The following is a 16,421-nucleotide window of genomic DNA, read 5'->3' on the forward strand; positions in this document are numbered from 1 at the left end:
AAATTAATTGTTCACCGTCAATTCATATTGGGTATTGAATTTTGGGTTTCACTTAGCTCGTAGTGGCACGAAACTAAGATCATGAACACAGTTATTGTGTAACCATAAACCTCAGTGGTAATTTCTGAGAGTCTCAAGGGTTACTTTTGTGAAACGAAAGTGATGGAGAAATACAATTTAGATGGTGTAAGAAAACAAAGTACCTCTGCTGTGAAAAACTGGACCAAGCAGAAAACTCTTATCTCATGTGAGAAGAGAGTTAGGTAGCTCATGATTAGAATAAATAAGGAAGCCTAATTGGGTAGACAAGGTTTGTTTATACCAAGTCAGTAAGGCTATTATTCATAATCAGGTGAGGCTTTGGACACATACAACAGCATGCTTCTAGGGACACTTAGCTAATTCAATAATTTCCCCATAAACGAACACACACATAAAATTAAAGCCAAAAAGTAAATAAAGAACAAAATATTTTTGGAGTTTTTGAATTTATAAAAAAAATATTGTTGGAGTTTTTATGAATAAATAAAAGATGAAAGAAAAAAAATAAGACAAAAGATGAAAAAAGAAAAAAAATTTAGAACCGAACCCGAGCGTTCGGTTTATTTCGGTTGTAAAAAAAACTTTAGAACCGAACTCGAGCGTTCGGTCTATTTTGGGTAAGAAAAATTTTGGAACCGAACCCGAACGTTCGGTCTATTTCGGTTACCAAAGAAAATAGATTTTCAAAAAGAGAATAGTTTTAACAATAAGAGAAATGCATTTGGAACAATTATACAAAAGATCTACAACCAAGAAAACTACCTTTGATTGATGAGCGAAAAGCAAATTATTCAACCGAACCCGAGCGTTCGGTTCATTTCGGTACATTAGTACAAGACCCGAACCCGAACGTTCGGTCTATTTCGCTTCTTACTTTTGAGTTTGAGAGGTAATGTTTGGTACTGACTCCGATTCCATCATACCTAGCCCTTGTAGAATTTTGTTGAACGATGCTTCAGGAAGAGCTTTGGTGAAGATGTCAGCCAGTTGATCAGTGGTTCGAACAAAATGAATTTCGACGTTCCCATCTTCCACATGATCTTTAATGAAGTGATACCTCAGTGCTATGTGCTTAGTCTTCGAGTGTTGCACTGGGTTATGACAGATCCTAATTGCATTTTCTGAGTCACAATATAGTGGGATCTTTTTCATATTGAGTCCATAATCCCGGAGTTGACTTTGGATCCAAATCACTTAAGAGGTACAGGAGGCAGCTGCGATATATTCTGCTTCAGCGGTAGACAGAGATACACATGTCTGTTTCTTTGATTGCCAACTAACCAACTTCCCGTCTAGGAATCGGCAGCCTCCCGTGGTGCTTTTCCTGTCTAGTCCACAACCTCCAAGGTCTGCATCTGAATAGGCTTGAAGAAAGAAGCCTGAGTTGGATGGATACCATAGGCCTAAAGAGGTAGTTCGCTTGAGATAACGGAGTATGTTCTTCACTGCAAGCATATGAGGTTCATGTACATTCGCCTGAAATCTAGCACAGTAACAAACAGACAACATGATATCAGGCCTGCTCGCAGTGAGATACATTAGTGAACCGATTATCTGGCGATATAGCGTAATATCAACTGTTGGCTTATCCAATGATGGAGTAAGCTTGGTGTCGAACGCCATTGGAACTTTAACCTTTGAATCTCCCATCATGCCAAATTTTGCAAGGAGAGTCTTCGTGTAAGCTTCCTGATTAATAAAGATGCCTTCAGGTCCTTGTCTAATGTTTAAACCAAGGAAAAAGTTAATTGGACCCATTGAGCTCATTTCAAATTTAGTCTCCATCAGCTTTCTGAATTCAGCTGTTAAGCCAGGATTTGTTGAGCCGAAGATGATATCATTGACATAAATTTGAACGATCATAAGGTGGTTACCTTCCTTCTTACGAAAGAAGGTTGGGTCAACCGAACCTTGTTTGAATTTTGACATCTTTAAAAATTTGGTCAGCGTTTCATACCAGGCCCTCGGAGCTTGTTTCAGTCCATATACAGCTTTGTCCAAAATGTAACAGTGATTAGGGTACCTTTCATTGACGAATCCAGGAGGTTGCTCCACGTACACGGTTTCTTCAAGTTCTCCATTTAGAAATGCGCACTTGACATCCATTTGGTAGACCTCAAAGTTTTTGTGTGCAGCATAGGCAAGAAATATTCTAACGGATTCCAGCCTAGCTACAGGAGCGAAAGTTTCTTCATAGTCAATTCCTTCCTCCTGACAGTATCCTTTCACCACCAGACGGGCTTTGTTTCGTATCAAGTTGCCTTCCTTGTCCATCTTATTTCTGAAGACCCATTTGAGACCAACAACTGAGGCATCTTGAGGAGTTGGAATGAGACGCCAAACTTTATTCCTTTCGAATTCATTCAGTTCATCTTGCATAGCTTGAACCCAATCGGAGTGATCCAGAGAAGTGTTAACTGTCTTTGGTTCAACTTTTGAGACGAAGGAGTTAAACATACAGAATTCTACTTTTGAAAATAAGGAAGTTTGTTTTGCCTTTAGTTGTGATCGGGTCAGGACCTTTTCAGAGACATTACCGACAACCTGAGAAACAGGATGATCTCTGGTCCATTTGACAAGAGGAGGGTAATTTGGATCATAAGATGGATTCAATTCAGCGTTTACCATCTCTTCTAGTTTAGATTGACTATCATAGTCGTAAGACATATCTGCATTCTCCCCCTCGACAGATAAGCTTTCAGGTGTGTCTTGAGTTTCTGGAGCTATAGGAGTTTCGTGCAGTGTTGAGCTTTCGGGTACCACTGGACTTTCGGGTGCAGATGAGCTTTCAGGAGCAGCTGGAGAATAGTTCTCCCCCTCAACATGTGAGCTCGCCTATAATGACGAAGATGTGCCCTCCCCCTCAACTGAAGTATCGTGCTGTGGAGGGTCGTCAGAACTTGATCCTCCTTCATTCATTCTCTTTGCAGTATCTTCAATGAGTTGCTTCAAATGATCTACTTTATTGTCTGCTGCACTGACTTCCGAGAGAGTAGCCTTTTCTGGTTCATCAAATAACTCGACAAACTTCTCAAATAGATTTGCGATCGAGGCAGTGACTTGGCCTGTTTGAGGAAAGATTTCTCCAACTGCGTCTTCGTTGGCCTTTAGCTTTTTGACATAGCTATCATCAAAAGTCACATAATAAGTCTCTTCTATTTTTCTTGATCGCTTGTTTAATACCCTGTACGCTTTAGAAGTGAGAGAATAGCCCAGAAAAATCCCTTCATTGGCTTTGACATCGAACTTGTTACGATGTTCTTTAGAATTGAAGATGAAGCACCGTGAGCCGAATACATGGAAAAATTTGACATTTGGCTTCCTGTTGTTGATGATCTCATAAGGAGTGAGATTGAATCGCTTATTGAGATATGACCTGTTCTGCGTAAAACAAGCAGCAGCAATAGCATCAGCCCAAAAATATAAAGGTAAAGAAGCAAAACTTAGCATGCTTCGGGCTGCCTCACACAAAGATCGGTTTCGTCTTTCGACAATCCCGTTTTGTTGAGGAGTGTAGGGAGCTGAGAAGTTATGACTGGTTCCTTTGTCGGCCAAGAATTCTTCGAATTCTTTGTTTTTGAACTCTAGACCATTATCGCTCCTGATGTTGCGAACGACTTTCTTTAGCTGTACTTCAATCTGCTTGATGAACACCTTTAGCTTGAGAGTCGCTTCAGATTTGTGCTTCAGAAAGAACACCCATGTAAAACGCGAGAAATCATCAACGATGACAAGAATATACTTGCTACCGCCGATGCTTTCAATAGATGATGGACCACACAAGTCAATGTGAATTAACTCTAGTGGTTCAACAACTTTAGTGTTTATTATAGATGGATGACTTTGACGACTCTGCTTCCCCATTTCACATGCAGCACACAAATGTTCTCTATCGAACTTGAGCAATGGAAGACCTCAAACATGACCTCCAGTGACAAGTTTGTTGATGTCCTTAAAGTTGAGATGAGAGATCCTTCGGTGCCACAGCCAGCTTTCGTTAGATTGTGCTTTGGATAACAGGCAGATAGCAGGATTCCCTTTGATGGGTTTGAGGTTCAGGGGAAACATTTCGCCTTTGCGCTCCGATTTGAGAATTACTCTTTTCGTTTTCTTCTCAATTATTTCCGAACCCTCATCATCGAATGAGACCTTGAGATCGGTACCTCCAACAAGCTGAGATACACTGATGAGGTTGTGTTGTAGTCCTTCAACGTATGCAACCTTCCTAATCGTAAAATCACCATTTGTAATCATTCCATAGCCTTTTATGGTGCCGAAGGAGTTGTTCCCGAACTTGACATTTCCACCGTTTGAAAGAGACCTAAACTCTCTCAGCTCTTCCTTCCTTCCTGTCATGTGACGTGAGCAGCCACTGTCAATGTACCATTCTTCGTCAAACTGCTCGTCACTAATAACCTGCAGAAATTAAGCAGATTTAGGAACCCAAAGTTTCTTGGGTCCACGTGAGCCTTTCACAAGAACAGGAATAGTAAGAGAGATGTCAACAAGATATGTTCTTTTTATTAGCGTTGTTTCATCTTTCTTTTTAATGATGAAAACCTTAATTTTATTGGGATTGGTTTCTTTCGGTTTGGATTCTGGTTTAGGTATTTGGACTCTGGGATTATTTTGATTTGTTTCAACTGATGAAAACTTTGATTTTCCTTTCAGATCTGTTGATGATTTAGGTTTTTGAGTATTAGCAGAATTGGATTTAGAAAGAGGCTGAGAGGAATTAGAAGAATTAGAAGAAGAAGAACGAGAGAAGTTAGACTGAGATGATTTCTTGGCTTGAGATTCTAAGTGACCCTTTTGTTTTTGATCATTAGTGGGACCGAACCTAGATCTTTGGTCTCTTTTGCTCTCGAAACCGAACCTCTGCTTTCGGTAGATAGTGTTTTCTGAACCGAACCTTTGCTTTCGGTTGTCAAATTTTTCAGAGCCGAACGTATCCTTTCGGTTGTTTTGACCTTCATAACCGAACCTCTCTCTTCGGTTGTTATGACTCTCTTGTGACCTAACAGTGTTTTTCTCTGACTTTAAATTTCTTTCATGATAAGAGAAATGGGCATTTTGAGATTGCCAGAACTGTTTTCTTTCAGAGAGATTCTTCTTGTATCTCTGATTCCTTTGCTGTTTTTGATTTCTCACCTGCTTCGGCTGACGATGGATATTCGCTTTTTGTTTTTGCTTTCTGTCAGTAGGTTCACTTTGAACTGATGATGTGTCGCTTGAAGGAGTGACTTCTTTTGCAGAAACTCCTTTTTCTTCAGGAACATCTTTTGTACCACTAGTACTCGGCACGTCGAAGCTATCAGGTTTGTTCAAAGGTTCTGGCACATATCTGCCTTTGGTTTTCCATGAAGTCCTTTCTGACAGACCAATTGTTTCGTCAGCATTGTCGATAGGAGCAGACCAGAAGAACTCATCACAACCATCAGCATTATCTTCGTTTACAATAGCTGTGAGTTCGGTTGTCTGATGTTCTGTTACGCCTGTGACTTTATACACCTGATTTGGAGTTGTTCTCACTTTTTGGTATACAACAGCCTTTTCTTCAAGGATCGGGGACTTTTGTTGAGACAGACGAGCAAACTCCACAGAATTTTCTGAAATAAGATTTTTGTGGTTTTTGGGTTCGCTCTTGACAAACTCTGAACAGTCAACTGTGTCTTCAACAGAAATTTCACTCATATCATCGTCCTCATTGAGTTCAAATGCATTTTCAACATCAATTTTATTTTCTGAGCTCAGTTTGGCATTCAATGAGTCAAACTTTTGTATGGTTTTGGTTCTTAGTTTAAGTTTATCATTTTCATCCAAAAGATTTTTCAGCATGTCTTTATGGTCCTTGGATTTTATGAAAGATTCGATTTTGTCTAGACCATAAATATGTAACAACCCGATATTTCAACTCTTTGTAATGACCTAAAAAGTCAAGTATTGTAACCACTTTTGAGTTAATAAAATTAACTTTGATAATAAAATGTCCAAAAAGTTCTATTTAAATTTCCTCTATGTTTAAATGTCATTAAACCATGATCGTACGTAAAAAAGAACGCCCAAATCCGACTTCGTATATTGAAGTTAAAATTTTTCCAAGTTCGGCTTAGCAGCAGACAGCTAAAAACTCGAATCGGAGATCGAGCGACTTTTGGCCGGAATGACCTAAACGAGAATCGAAGGTCTCGTCAATAGTATTTCAGAGGTAAAAATTCTGGCAACAACCGACGTCAGATAAAGAAGTTATGAATTTTTAAAGAAATTCCTTAATCACGTCATTTTAATAAATAAATAGTAAAAATAATTTCATAATTTGCCAGTGGAATCTAAACGAAAGTTGTAGATCTTAGTCTCACCTACGCGTGGATATAAAGAACGTCGAAAACGGAGTTCGTATGAAGAAGATATGATTTTTTGAAGTTTATTAAATAAATTATATATAAATTTATATCAAAATCCGGTAATATCCGAAGGAGGAGTCAGCGTCCTCATCCGGGTTACGCGCTGCGTACCCTCGTACGCCCCACGTACCCGAAGGCCTTGGTCTCGGTCCGTCCACGTCGCCCCTATGCGAAGCTATCCGACCCGCCGTCCCATCCGACCCGCCGCGCATCCGACCCGCCGTCTCATCCGAAGCCGAGGCAGTCGAGGACTCGGTCATGCATGACGTACGAGTACGCGCTGCGTACGAGCGTACACCCCGCGTATCGAGGCCTCTCAGCCCCTATAAAAGGGATGCGAGGGTCTCCGGAAAAATTGCTCATTTCTTCTCACTTCTCTTGCGTTTTACCTCGTTTTCCGTGCCCATTCAAACCCAAAGCCCTGGTCATTTTTTCTCAAGTCCCGAAGGTCGATTTTACTCCCGAGATTCCCGAGAATCCCAAGAAAAATCCGCTTCCCGAGACGAAACTCTGCCCGGTTTTCCATCTCGCTATCTTCAAACTTCCAAGTGAGTTCATACCCCTACAAACACTCTTTAAATACATTTTTAAATGCTTTCTATACTCTTTAAGGGGGGGAATACAAGTAAACATACGGTTATTATTGTGTATTTCATAGAATTTCACTTTACTCGTTTTTATCAAATGAATCACATGTGATTTAGTACTACTATGTGAAAACTCTTGTTATACTTTGCATGCAGTAGATTTATACAAAGTATTTAGTAATTCCAAAGTATTCTTTGTTGCTAAACCGTTTTATACATTCTAAAAACTTATGATTTATGCTTTGTCAAACATTGTGAAAAAGGATAAACTTTGCATACAAAACTACTACTTTAATACAGACTTAGTTGAGAATCCATGAGACGTGTACATCTTCAAACACTGCCTTTTTGATAAAAGGTATCGCTACAAGTCCTGTCTATAACCAGAGTCTCCCGTTCGGAGAACGTGTCAAATGTGTATAGATCTATACGGGAAGTCAATATCCCCCGCCCTGACTGTTAGCTACAGTCCGTCTTTTGGGGTGACAGTTGTCATAACGCTACGACGCCTGAAGAACGTCGCTACAGGCATATTATGTTTAGTATGGTTATAAAACTCGTCGGATATACAATTATTATGGTATTATGCTTTTATGAACGAGTAGCTATTAAAACTATTCTTCATCTAACAAGTGCGATCTTCGTATAGCTTTATTATATAAAACTATGCCACAACTTTTAAGCACGTCGGTTGCTTGCGATTTTCGGTCTTAGAGACTGCCAGTTATGTTAGGAAAATAAGGGTTTTTCCTGCATCTAAAACAAACAACTAATAGGAAAATAAGGGATTTTCTTGGTGCAACTATTTACAACTTATAACACGAACATTCATATGCATTTCATACTTTTATAAGAAAATAAGGGTTTTTCTTGGAAAGCACAACAAATCACATCTCAACTATTAGGGAAAATATGGGATTTTCTGGATCTAATACATTCATTTTCAACCCAACGAATCATGACTCTTTTCATTTGAAAATACCGCGTTTTCTGGAAAACATACATGAACTTTCGAATGGCGTATATTTTCTCAAAACACTACTTATGAACTCACCAACTTAATTGTTGACACTTTTTCTTTGAAATAACTTGTATTCTCAGGGAACCGCTAAGCAGGTTTGGAAATCAACTTTTGAGGATTAACGTGCTGACGTTAATTACTTCTTTTGAAATATGTTTATGTATTTATCTTTTGAACATGTAACGAATACAATTATGTAAACATTTTGGAAACCTTAATATGTATGGTGGTGTGTACTTTGCTTTCTATGAACTGTTATGATACTGAATATGACGTCCTACGCCCCCGAACGTTTCCGCCGTTCTGGTTTGGGGGTGTGACAAAATATATGTCGGATTAACATCCTCAGACGAAACAACACTTTCACAGTTATATGCTTCAGCGTCAATTTCATCCTCCTTAAACTCAAGGAAGGGCAAAATCATGCGATGAATTTTCTGCCCTATTTCACAGTTTAAATGAAGTTGAGTGATATTAGTGTAAAGACGCTTAGCAATTAAACAAAAGACATTTCTCTGTTTTAAAAGTTTTAAATTGTCTCTTTGTAAATAAATGTTTTCATCCTTGGATTTGATTAACTCCGACTCCTTTAGCTCGATCCACATCCTCCGTTCCTCACTCTTTGAAGATACCCTACTTATTTGGTCAGTTAGGTTAGAATTGGTGACCCGTGTTTGAGTTAAACTACTGTCTAGATGAGAGATTCTTGAATTAACATTTTTTAATTCCTTTTCATCTGAACTTTGTGGGACTTTAAATGAAACAAAAACTGATTGTACCTTCTTGATTAATTCATCAAGCTCGTTAAACTGCATGCTGAGAGGTTTTGCTGTGAAGCACAAGTCCTCTCGCTCCTTTGTGTCTTCATTCCCACCATCTGTGTTGTATCCCCTCATCTGAGACACGTTTGACACCATGAAACACTTTCCACCGCTCCCTTCACCTTTCGCTACATAGGCCTTTCCATGAGATGGCTTCCTGACTTCATCGTCCTCAGAATCTGTTGACCAGACCTCCACGCCACCGAACTCATCATCCGCTACCGAACCCTGCACAATTAAAGCATTCATAGAGGGGTTAGCAGTGGATTTCTTTATTTTGACCTCTTCTAGCCTTTTCAACAGCACAGTTTCTTCGTCTTTCTCCTCATCCTTTTCTGCCATTTTCTTGAGAACACAATCTTTGGCATAGTGGTTCTTTCCTCCACAATAATAGCAGCTCACACCCGAATCACCTTCAGCTTTCGGTTCCGTCTTTGGTTCTTCTGCCTTCGGTTCTTCCCTAACCTTTTCAGAGCTGTAACTTCCCTGCCAGTTTTGGTTCTTATTTGCAGGGAACCTTTTCTTGATGAACCTCTTTGGGTTTGACACCATCATTGCATAGCCTTCAGAGGTAAGATCATAATCCTCTAGGTTGAGGTCTTCATCTTCCATCACAGCTTTGCTTTTGGACAGAAGGGCCAATGATCCCAAGCTTGAAACCACATTTTTCTCCTGTAACACAATCTTTTCTTGGGATTTCAAAATCCCTACCAGTTTCGCCAAGGAGTAAGATTTGAATTGCTCATGCGCTTTAACAGTGGACACAACCGCCCTCCACTCAGATCTGAGACCGTTTAAAAATGTAACCTTTTGTTCAATCAACTTCCTTTCAATATCATGTTTAATCATCTTACTAAGAAGATGATTGAAGCGATCGAACGTCTGAGTTACAGTTTCTTCAGGACTCTGCTTGAATTCACCAAATTCGGAAAAAAGCAAGGTTTGAATGGAATGCTCGAGATCTTCGTCCGTAGAATATAACGCTCGCAGCCTATCCTATATTTCTTTGGCAGTGCTGCATGAACTCACCAGCCTGAAAGTGTCAGATTGAAGAGCGAATCTGATTAGTCTCAATGCTTTAATATTGCACTGAAATTTATCTTTTTCGTCTTGAGCAATATCTTTAACATCTTTCAAAAGATCATTATACTCCTTCTGAGTTTTAATAATTCTTGAAGTTGCTGAATGAGCGAATGGTCCAGATACGATTGCTTCCCAGATGAGATATCCATTGTCCTCAGATCCGATAACATAATCTTCAAAGTGATGTGCCCAGACCTCGTAATCCTGGGTGTAAAGGATAGGAATCTTTGTCGTTGATCCAATGTTGTTTGAGATGTTAATGGGATTAGATTGTGACTCGTCCATGCTTGATCGAATAACATGTTTAAAAGATCAGACTTGTAATATATTAAATTAGGGCAACACAAATAAATGGTGAGTTACGTCAATTATGGGATGACGGCTCAATAAATATCAGTAAATGCGGAATAACCCTAATCGCAACCTTTTTTACAGAAAAGAAGTGTATGAATTACACAGCCTCCTGCTCTGATACCAATTGATAAGATATTAAATAAACTTGATGATCGATAAGATCTTTGTAACAGGTAGTGCGAAGAACAGAAAACAGTAAACAAGACAAGATTGAATCACAATGTGTCGAATGATTAATTCAAACAATCCTCAGCAGAGCTCGACTAAGAACTTCCGCTGTAGAGGATTTAGGGTTACAAGAATGATAATAATAAACTTCTGAATAATGCTCTGATCTCTTGTTACTATCGTTAACCTAAGATGCATGCAAGCACCTATATTTATAATAAAACCCTACTATACTCACGGATGGACAGGCCCATACCAGAGATACAAAAACGGACTAACAACCGAGCCCAATAGACGCAACACTTAATACAAAACACGACCCAACAATAACAATATATTATTAAAACATTTTCCATATTTAATCATATAGGTGAATATTCTACTTCTTGTAATGATGCAAATTTAAACAGTGGGACAAGTTCAAATCGTGTATGAGATTTTTATATATCAGAGGTTCTGCATGATATCGCACCAGATATTCCTGAGGAGTTTAAACCTACTAAGTCAATGAGGTTCAAAGATGTGAATGAGCGAGTTGGTTTTTATAAAAGATATGCAGAGAAGGTTGGTTTTGATGTTCGTTTGAACACATTAAGGAAAGTTGGTGATATAATAAAGCATAGGTTTTGGGTTTGTAACAGGATGGGTAAACCAAAATTAAATCCAACAGAACGTAATACAATCTACAGGGTTACATATTGTAAAGCCAAAATTATTGTGAAACGTGTCAAAGGAACGTGTGAGTATAAGTTTGATAAGTTTCAAGAAAATCACAACCACGAGCTTCAAGATACATTTCACTTGAAAAGTATAAGGACTCTTTCATACTCTAACAAGGAGTTCATTGTTCGGGCTTCTACTACAAAAATAGGTGCTACAAAATCTTACAAACTCAAATCAACTTTGAAAGACGGTTTTCAGTATGTAAGGGGCAAGGCTGTAGATTACAGAAATTTTAAGAGGGATATAGGCTCTATTATTGGCTTCAAAGATTCTCAACTTATTGTGAACAAGATGACTGATCGGAAAAAAAAAATATCTGAATTATTCGTTTTTTATAGATGTGATGAGAATAATGTCTTAAATGCAATGTTTTGGGCCGATGAAATAGATAAAGCATACTATAGTGAATTAGGAGATGTTATGTAACCTTTCGTACAAATAAGTAAGTTTTTCTTCGTATTTATGTTTCTAATCATATATGATTTATCATCTCTCAATAAGTATACCGATCTGATTATTATTGTAATCATATGTGATGAATGAATGTTGAACATGTATGGTATTTTGATTATGATTATAATCATTTGTGATTGATCATATATCGACAAACATGCTGATATGATTATGTGTTTAATCACATGTGACTATAATCATATGAGATTGATGATTGATCAATGCTTAACAAGTATTCTGATGTAGTTATTTTTCTAATCACATGTGAATTATCAGTTGTCAACAAGTATACTAATGTGATGATCATAGTAATCATATGTGATTAAATGAATACTCATCATGTATTTGTAATGTGATTTTGATTATAATCATATGTGATTTATCATTTATCATCAAGCATTCTTATGTAACTTATTTCTATGTTCTAATTATGGTTAATCGTATTTTGATTATTACATGAAATAGGTATGCATTGGTTTTTGTTCCATTCACTGTCATTGATCATTATAAATCATTTATTACTGTTGGAGTTGGGTTGTTAAGCATGGAGTATGCGGATTCATATAAATAGCTTCTTGAACAGTTTCTAAAGGCTCATTCAAATAAACAACCATTACTTGTTTTAACTGATCAAGATGTGATAATAAAGCAAGCAGTTGATTTTGTTTTTTTCTCAATCAAAACATAGATTGTGCATGTGGCATATCATGAAGAAATTGCCAAAAAAGGTACAATTTTTTTGAAATCACATGTGATTTTACATAGCATATATTTTTATATACATAATCACTTTTGGTATATCACATGTGATTTTTTAATCTAAGTAAGATTTTTGGTAATCACATATTGCTTTTATAATGTGAGAATACTTAATCATATGTGATTTTCTTTTTGTAATCACATATTTATTTTAGCATGTATGATTTTCCAATTTGAACAGATTTCAATCATATGTGATTTGTTTTTTAATGTGAATAGATTTAAATCACATGTGATTTTGTTTCAATACTATAATCACATGTGATTGTCAAAATCATATGTTAATTCTATCATAAATGATTATGAATATAATCACACATGATTACATTTATAATCACATATGATTAAAGCATTTAAAGTTATGTCATGTGAGTTTTACCTTTATATTTGAATATTAATTTTTAAACTGTGAATCATATGTGATTATTACAGCTATCTGTGGAATTTTTGAAAAGCACGGATTTCAAGAAAAGGTTCAATAAACTTGTACGAGACATTTATATCGAGCATCATATTTTCGAGAGGAGTTGGGAACTATTGATGAAAGAATTTAATCTTGAAGATGAGAGGTGGTTTAAAGATATTTTTGAAATTAAGGAAACATGGGTACCTGCATATTTCAATGATTTTCCACGGTATAGGTTGATGATGACAACATCAAGGTCTGATAGTATCAATTCATTTTTCAATGTGTATTCAGAAACCGAAAATTTCGTTCTCAATTTCATGATGAATTACGATGTTGCCATTAAAAAACAACGATATACACAACACGAACTTGATAATAAAACTAAGGGAGCAAATTATTCTTGGAGGTCACCACGTATGATAGAACAACATGCAACAAAGGTGTACACTAGCAAGGTTTTTTTGTAGTTCAAAAGGAGATTTATAAAGGAGGTTGGTTTTGTGACGTTAAAGATTTAGGCAAGGGGGATGGATGGGAAATTTTTAAAGTTATTCACAAGAACGAAAAACACGAAGTAAAAGCAACATATAAGGTATTTTATTTTTTTATTTATATCATTTATTTTATTTATTTATGATAATGTTGTGATTAATCACATGTGATTATAAAGATAATGAGTATATGTGACTATAGGTATATGTTATTATAGTCACATGTGATTATTAAGATAATGAGTTTTTAGATGCAATCAGAGATTTTTTTAAGTCACATGTGATTAAACTAGTGTTTATATTGTTTTTATGTGTGTACTCATATGTGATTGATATATTTTGTGTATATAAAGATGTTAATCACATGTGATAAAACCAGACTGTGATTTTTATTTTTATAATCATATGTGATTAATGTGTAATCATATGTGATTTTTCATTCTTACAGGTGGAACTAAAATATGATGAAAAAGAAGTGAGTTGCACCTGTGGAGATTTTAATCGTTTTGGTATGTTTTGTAGACATGCTTTTAGAGTATTAATGGACAAAAAATTTAATGAACCACCGAAACAATATATTCTTAGGCGATGGACAAAGGATGTAATATCTTCGAATTATCAGGTATCGAGAGACAGTTTTGACGAAGAGGATGAAGAAGTTACCAAACTAGTTAATGAAGTACTTTTCAATGTTGAAACTTCTTTAGACATTGTGAGAAATGATAAGCATAAGTTAGCATGTTTGGTTGAAAAAAACAACTTTTGTTGAATGAGGTAAAGAGTAATTCTTCAAGTGAAAAGTCGATTACAAATTCGTATGTCCTTGAGAAACTTTACAATGTTACTATTCCAGAAGAAGCTGAGATTTTTGTTCCAAATGTTTAACATAATAAAGGATCACGAAAGAAGAGGCTTATTGGTGAAGTTGAAAAATCAGTTATGAAAGATCAAACGAAGACCATAAAATGATCAGTATGTGGTAAAAGAGAACAACACAACAGGCATACTTGTCTAAGCAGATTTAATGTTGAGAATTGATGTATAGATTTTTTTATTAGTTTTCAAATTTTGAAGTATATAATGTTCATAACAGATGATAAGCATATGTGATTCAATTTATTTTTCCTTATTCAACTTTTTTTGTTTTCTGTGTATAAGTATATGTGATGTTATATGAACTTTATGTGCTTCTATAATTTTTACTTGTATAATCACATGTGATTTTTTTCAATAATTTTTTTCTATAATAGATAAGTACTAACTATTAATAAAAGATCTTAATCACATGTTATTTTATAATAACATATATTTTTATATACATAATCACATGTGATTTTCTTATGAGAATAAAATTTTTTGTAATCACATATTATTTTTATAATGTAAACATATTTAATAATATATGATTTTTCTTTTTGTGTATACATATATTACAGATGATAATCACATTACAATAGTTTATTTCATACATATAATCATATGTGATTGAAGTATAAACCATATAGTGATCATATGTGATTTTGGTATGTAAATAAGATTTAATAGATGGTTTATATACATAATCACATATGTTTGATACACTTTTCATAACATGTGCAAATTCATATGTTTATTCTAGCATATATGATTTCTCAATTTGAACATATTTGAATCATATGTGATTTGTTTTTTAATGTGATCAGATTTAAATCAAATATTATTTTGTTTTAATATTGTAATCACATGTGATTGTTGAAATCATATGTTATTTCTAGCATAAATGATTATGAATATAATCACACATGATTTTCCAAATCATGTTTTATTTGTTTTTTAATGTGAACAAATTCAAATGATATGTGATTTTGTTTCATATGTTAATTCTAGCATAAATAATTATGAATTTAATCACATATGATTTTCAAAATCATATATGATTATACCCACATATCATAAAAATATACATTTGTTTTGTAAAGTAATAAAAGACCCACATATCTGTTGGATATAGAGTCTAAGTCCATAACTATATTTGGTATGTACTTGACCCGACCCGGCATGGTCCATTTGGGTTGCCCTTCACCCGAACAATTTATGGATAATCTTTTGAGAATAGTATAAGTTATAATTTATTAATATATTATAATTACTAATATATTAATATAAGATCATGTTATTTAATTAGTATTGATCTATAATTAATCTAGGATTAATTTAGAGATAAAAAGTATTACTAATTAAATATGGGTTCTTATATTTATATTGTGTGGGCTAATGCTTATTTGGAATGGGCTAGGCTTGCATGGAAAGTCCATGGATACTCCATGGAGCTTTAACCCATGGATCTCATGGAAATGAAGAGACATGGGTATTAGGGTTTACATGGATGTAACCCTAATCCACCACACTATATAAAGGAGGCTTTGGTTCTTGAAATCACACTAGTTGAGGTGAGTAAAGCAAGAGGGCCAATTTCAAGATAGTTGTGACTATTCTCTAAAAGTTCCAAGTTTGTGGTGATTTGTGATTTCCATTTGAGGCATCCACACTATTGTTGCTAGGCTCTAAAACTCCAAGCAATCAACTACAACTACAAGGTAAGTAATTCTACTAGCTTTATTTGATTCAAGTTCCCCATGCTATGCTAGAAAGGATATGAACCTTGGAAAAATAATTATTTCATATATCTTAGACAAACATAGATCAATCCAAGGTTTCTTAGGGTTGCATGTACACTTAGGAAGTGTTAGAATGCTCAAAACCCATCAGTGGTATTAGAGCCTACGCTTGTTTGTTTGATACTTGATGCAAAATATTGGAAAAAAGTCAAAATCTTGTTGTCTGCCTGATGAACTCGTCGAGTCCATGGGGAGACTCGTCGAGTTCATGTGTATCTTCATCCTACTCGTTGAGTAGGTTCGTGCACTCGACGAGTAGGAGCCTCAGAATGCAGATTTTCGACTTTTGCTGCTGGAAATGGACTAGAAACATTACCCTAAACTGTTTTGGTGTCATAAAACTTGTTTTAGATGGTGTAATGTTTATGCTAATCCATTTACAATGGCTAATATCAATTTTTCATGATTATATGTGTTCATATGGTCTTGAAACTTGGATATGGATATTC

General features: G+C 35.7%; 2 protein-coding genes across 2 annotated transcripts; both read left to right on the plus strand.

The window, feature by feature from the left end:
- The first annotated feature begins 10,987 nt into the window (after nt 1-10,987).
- LOC145096041 (protein FAR1-RELATED SEQUENCE 3-like) lies at nt 10,988-12,227 on the plus strand. Its single transcript, XM_079033820.1, has 2 exons — nt 10,988-11,625; nt 12,122-12,227. Exons 1-2 carry the CDS (start codon nt 10,988-10,990, stop codon nt 12,225-12,227), a joined length of 744 nt encoding a protein of 247 aa, XP_078889946.1.
- Nucleotides 12,228-12,363: 136 nt separating this feature from the next.
- On the plus strand, nt 12,364-14,200 carry LOC145096042 (protein FAR1-RELATED SEQUENCE 5-like). The gene is made up of 4 exons (XM_079033822.1): nt 12,364-12,384; nt 12,848-13,279; nt 13,764-13,994; nt 14,096-14,200. The coding sequence occupies exons 1-4, from the start codon at nt 12,364-12,366 to the stop codon at nt 14,198-14,200; spliced, it is 789 nt and encodes a 262-aa protein (XP_078889948.1).
- The last annotated feature ends 2,221 nt before the right edge of the window (nt 14,201-16,421 follow it).

This window comes from Lactuca serriola, chromosome 3 (assembly GCF_051521515.1).
Source record: "Lactuca serriola cultivar US96UC23 chromosome 3, Lser_US96UC23_V15, whole genome shotgun sequence".
Classification (NCBI taxonomy): domain Eukaryota; kingdom Viridiplantae; phylum Streptophyta; class Magnoliopsida; order Asterales; family Asteraceae; genus Lactuca; species Lactuca serriola.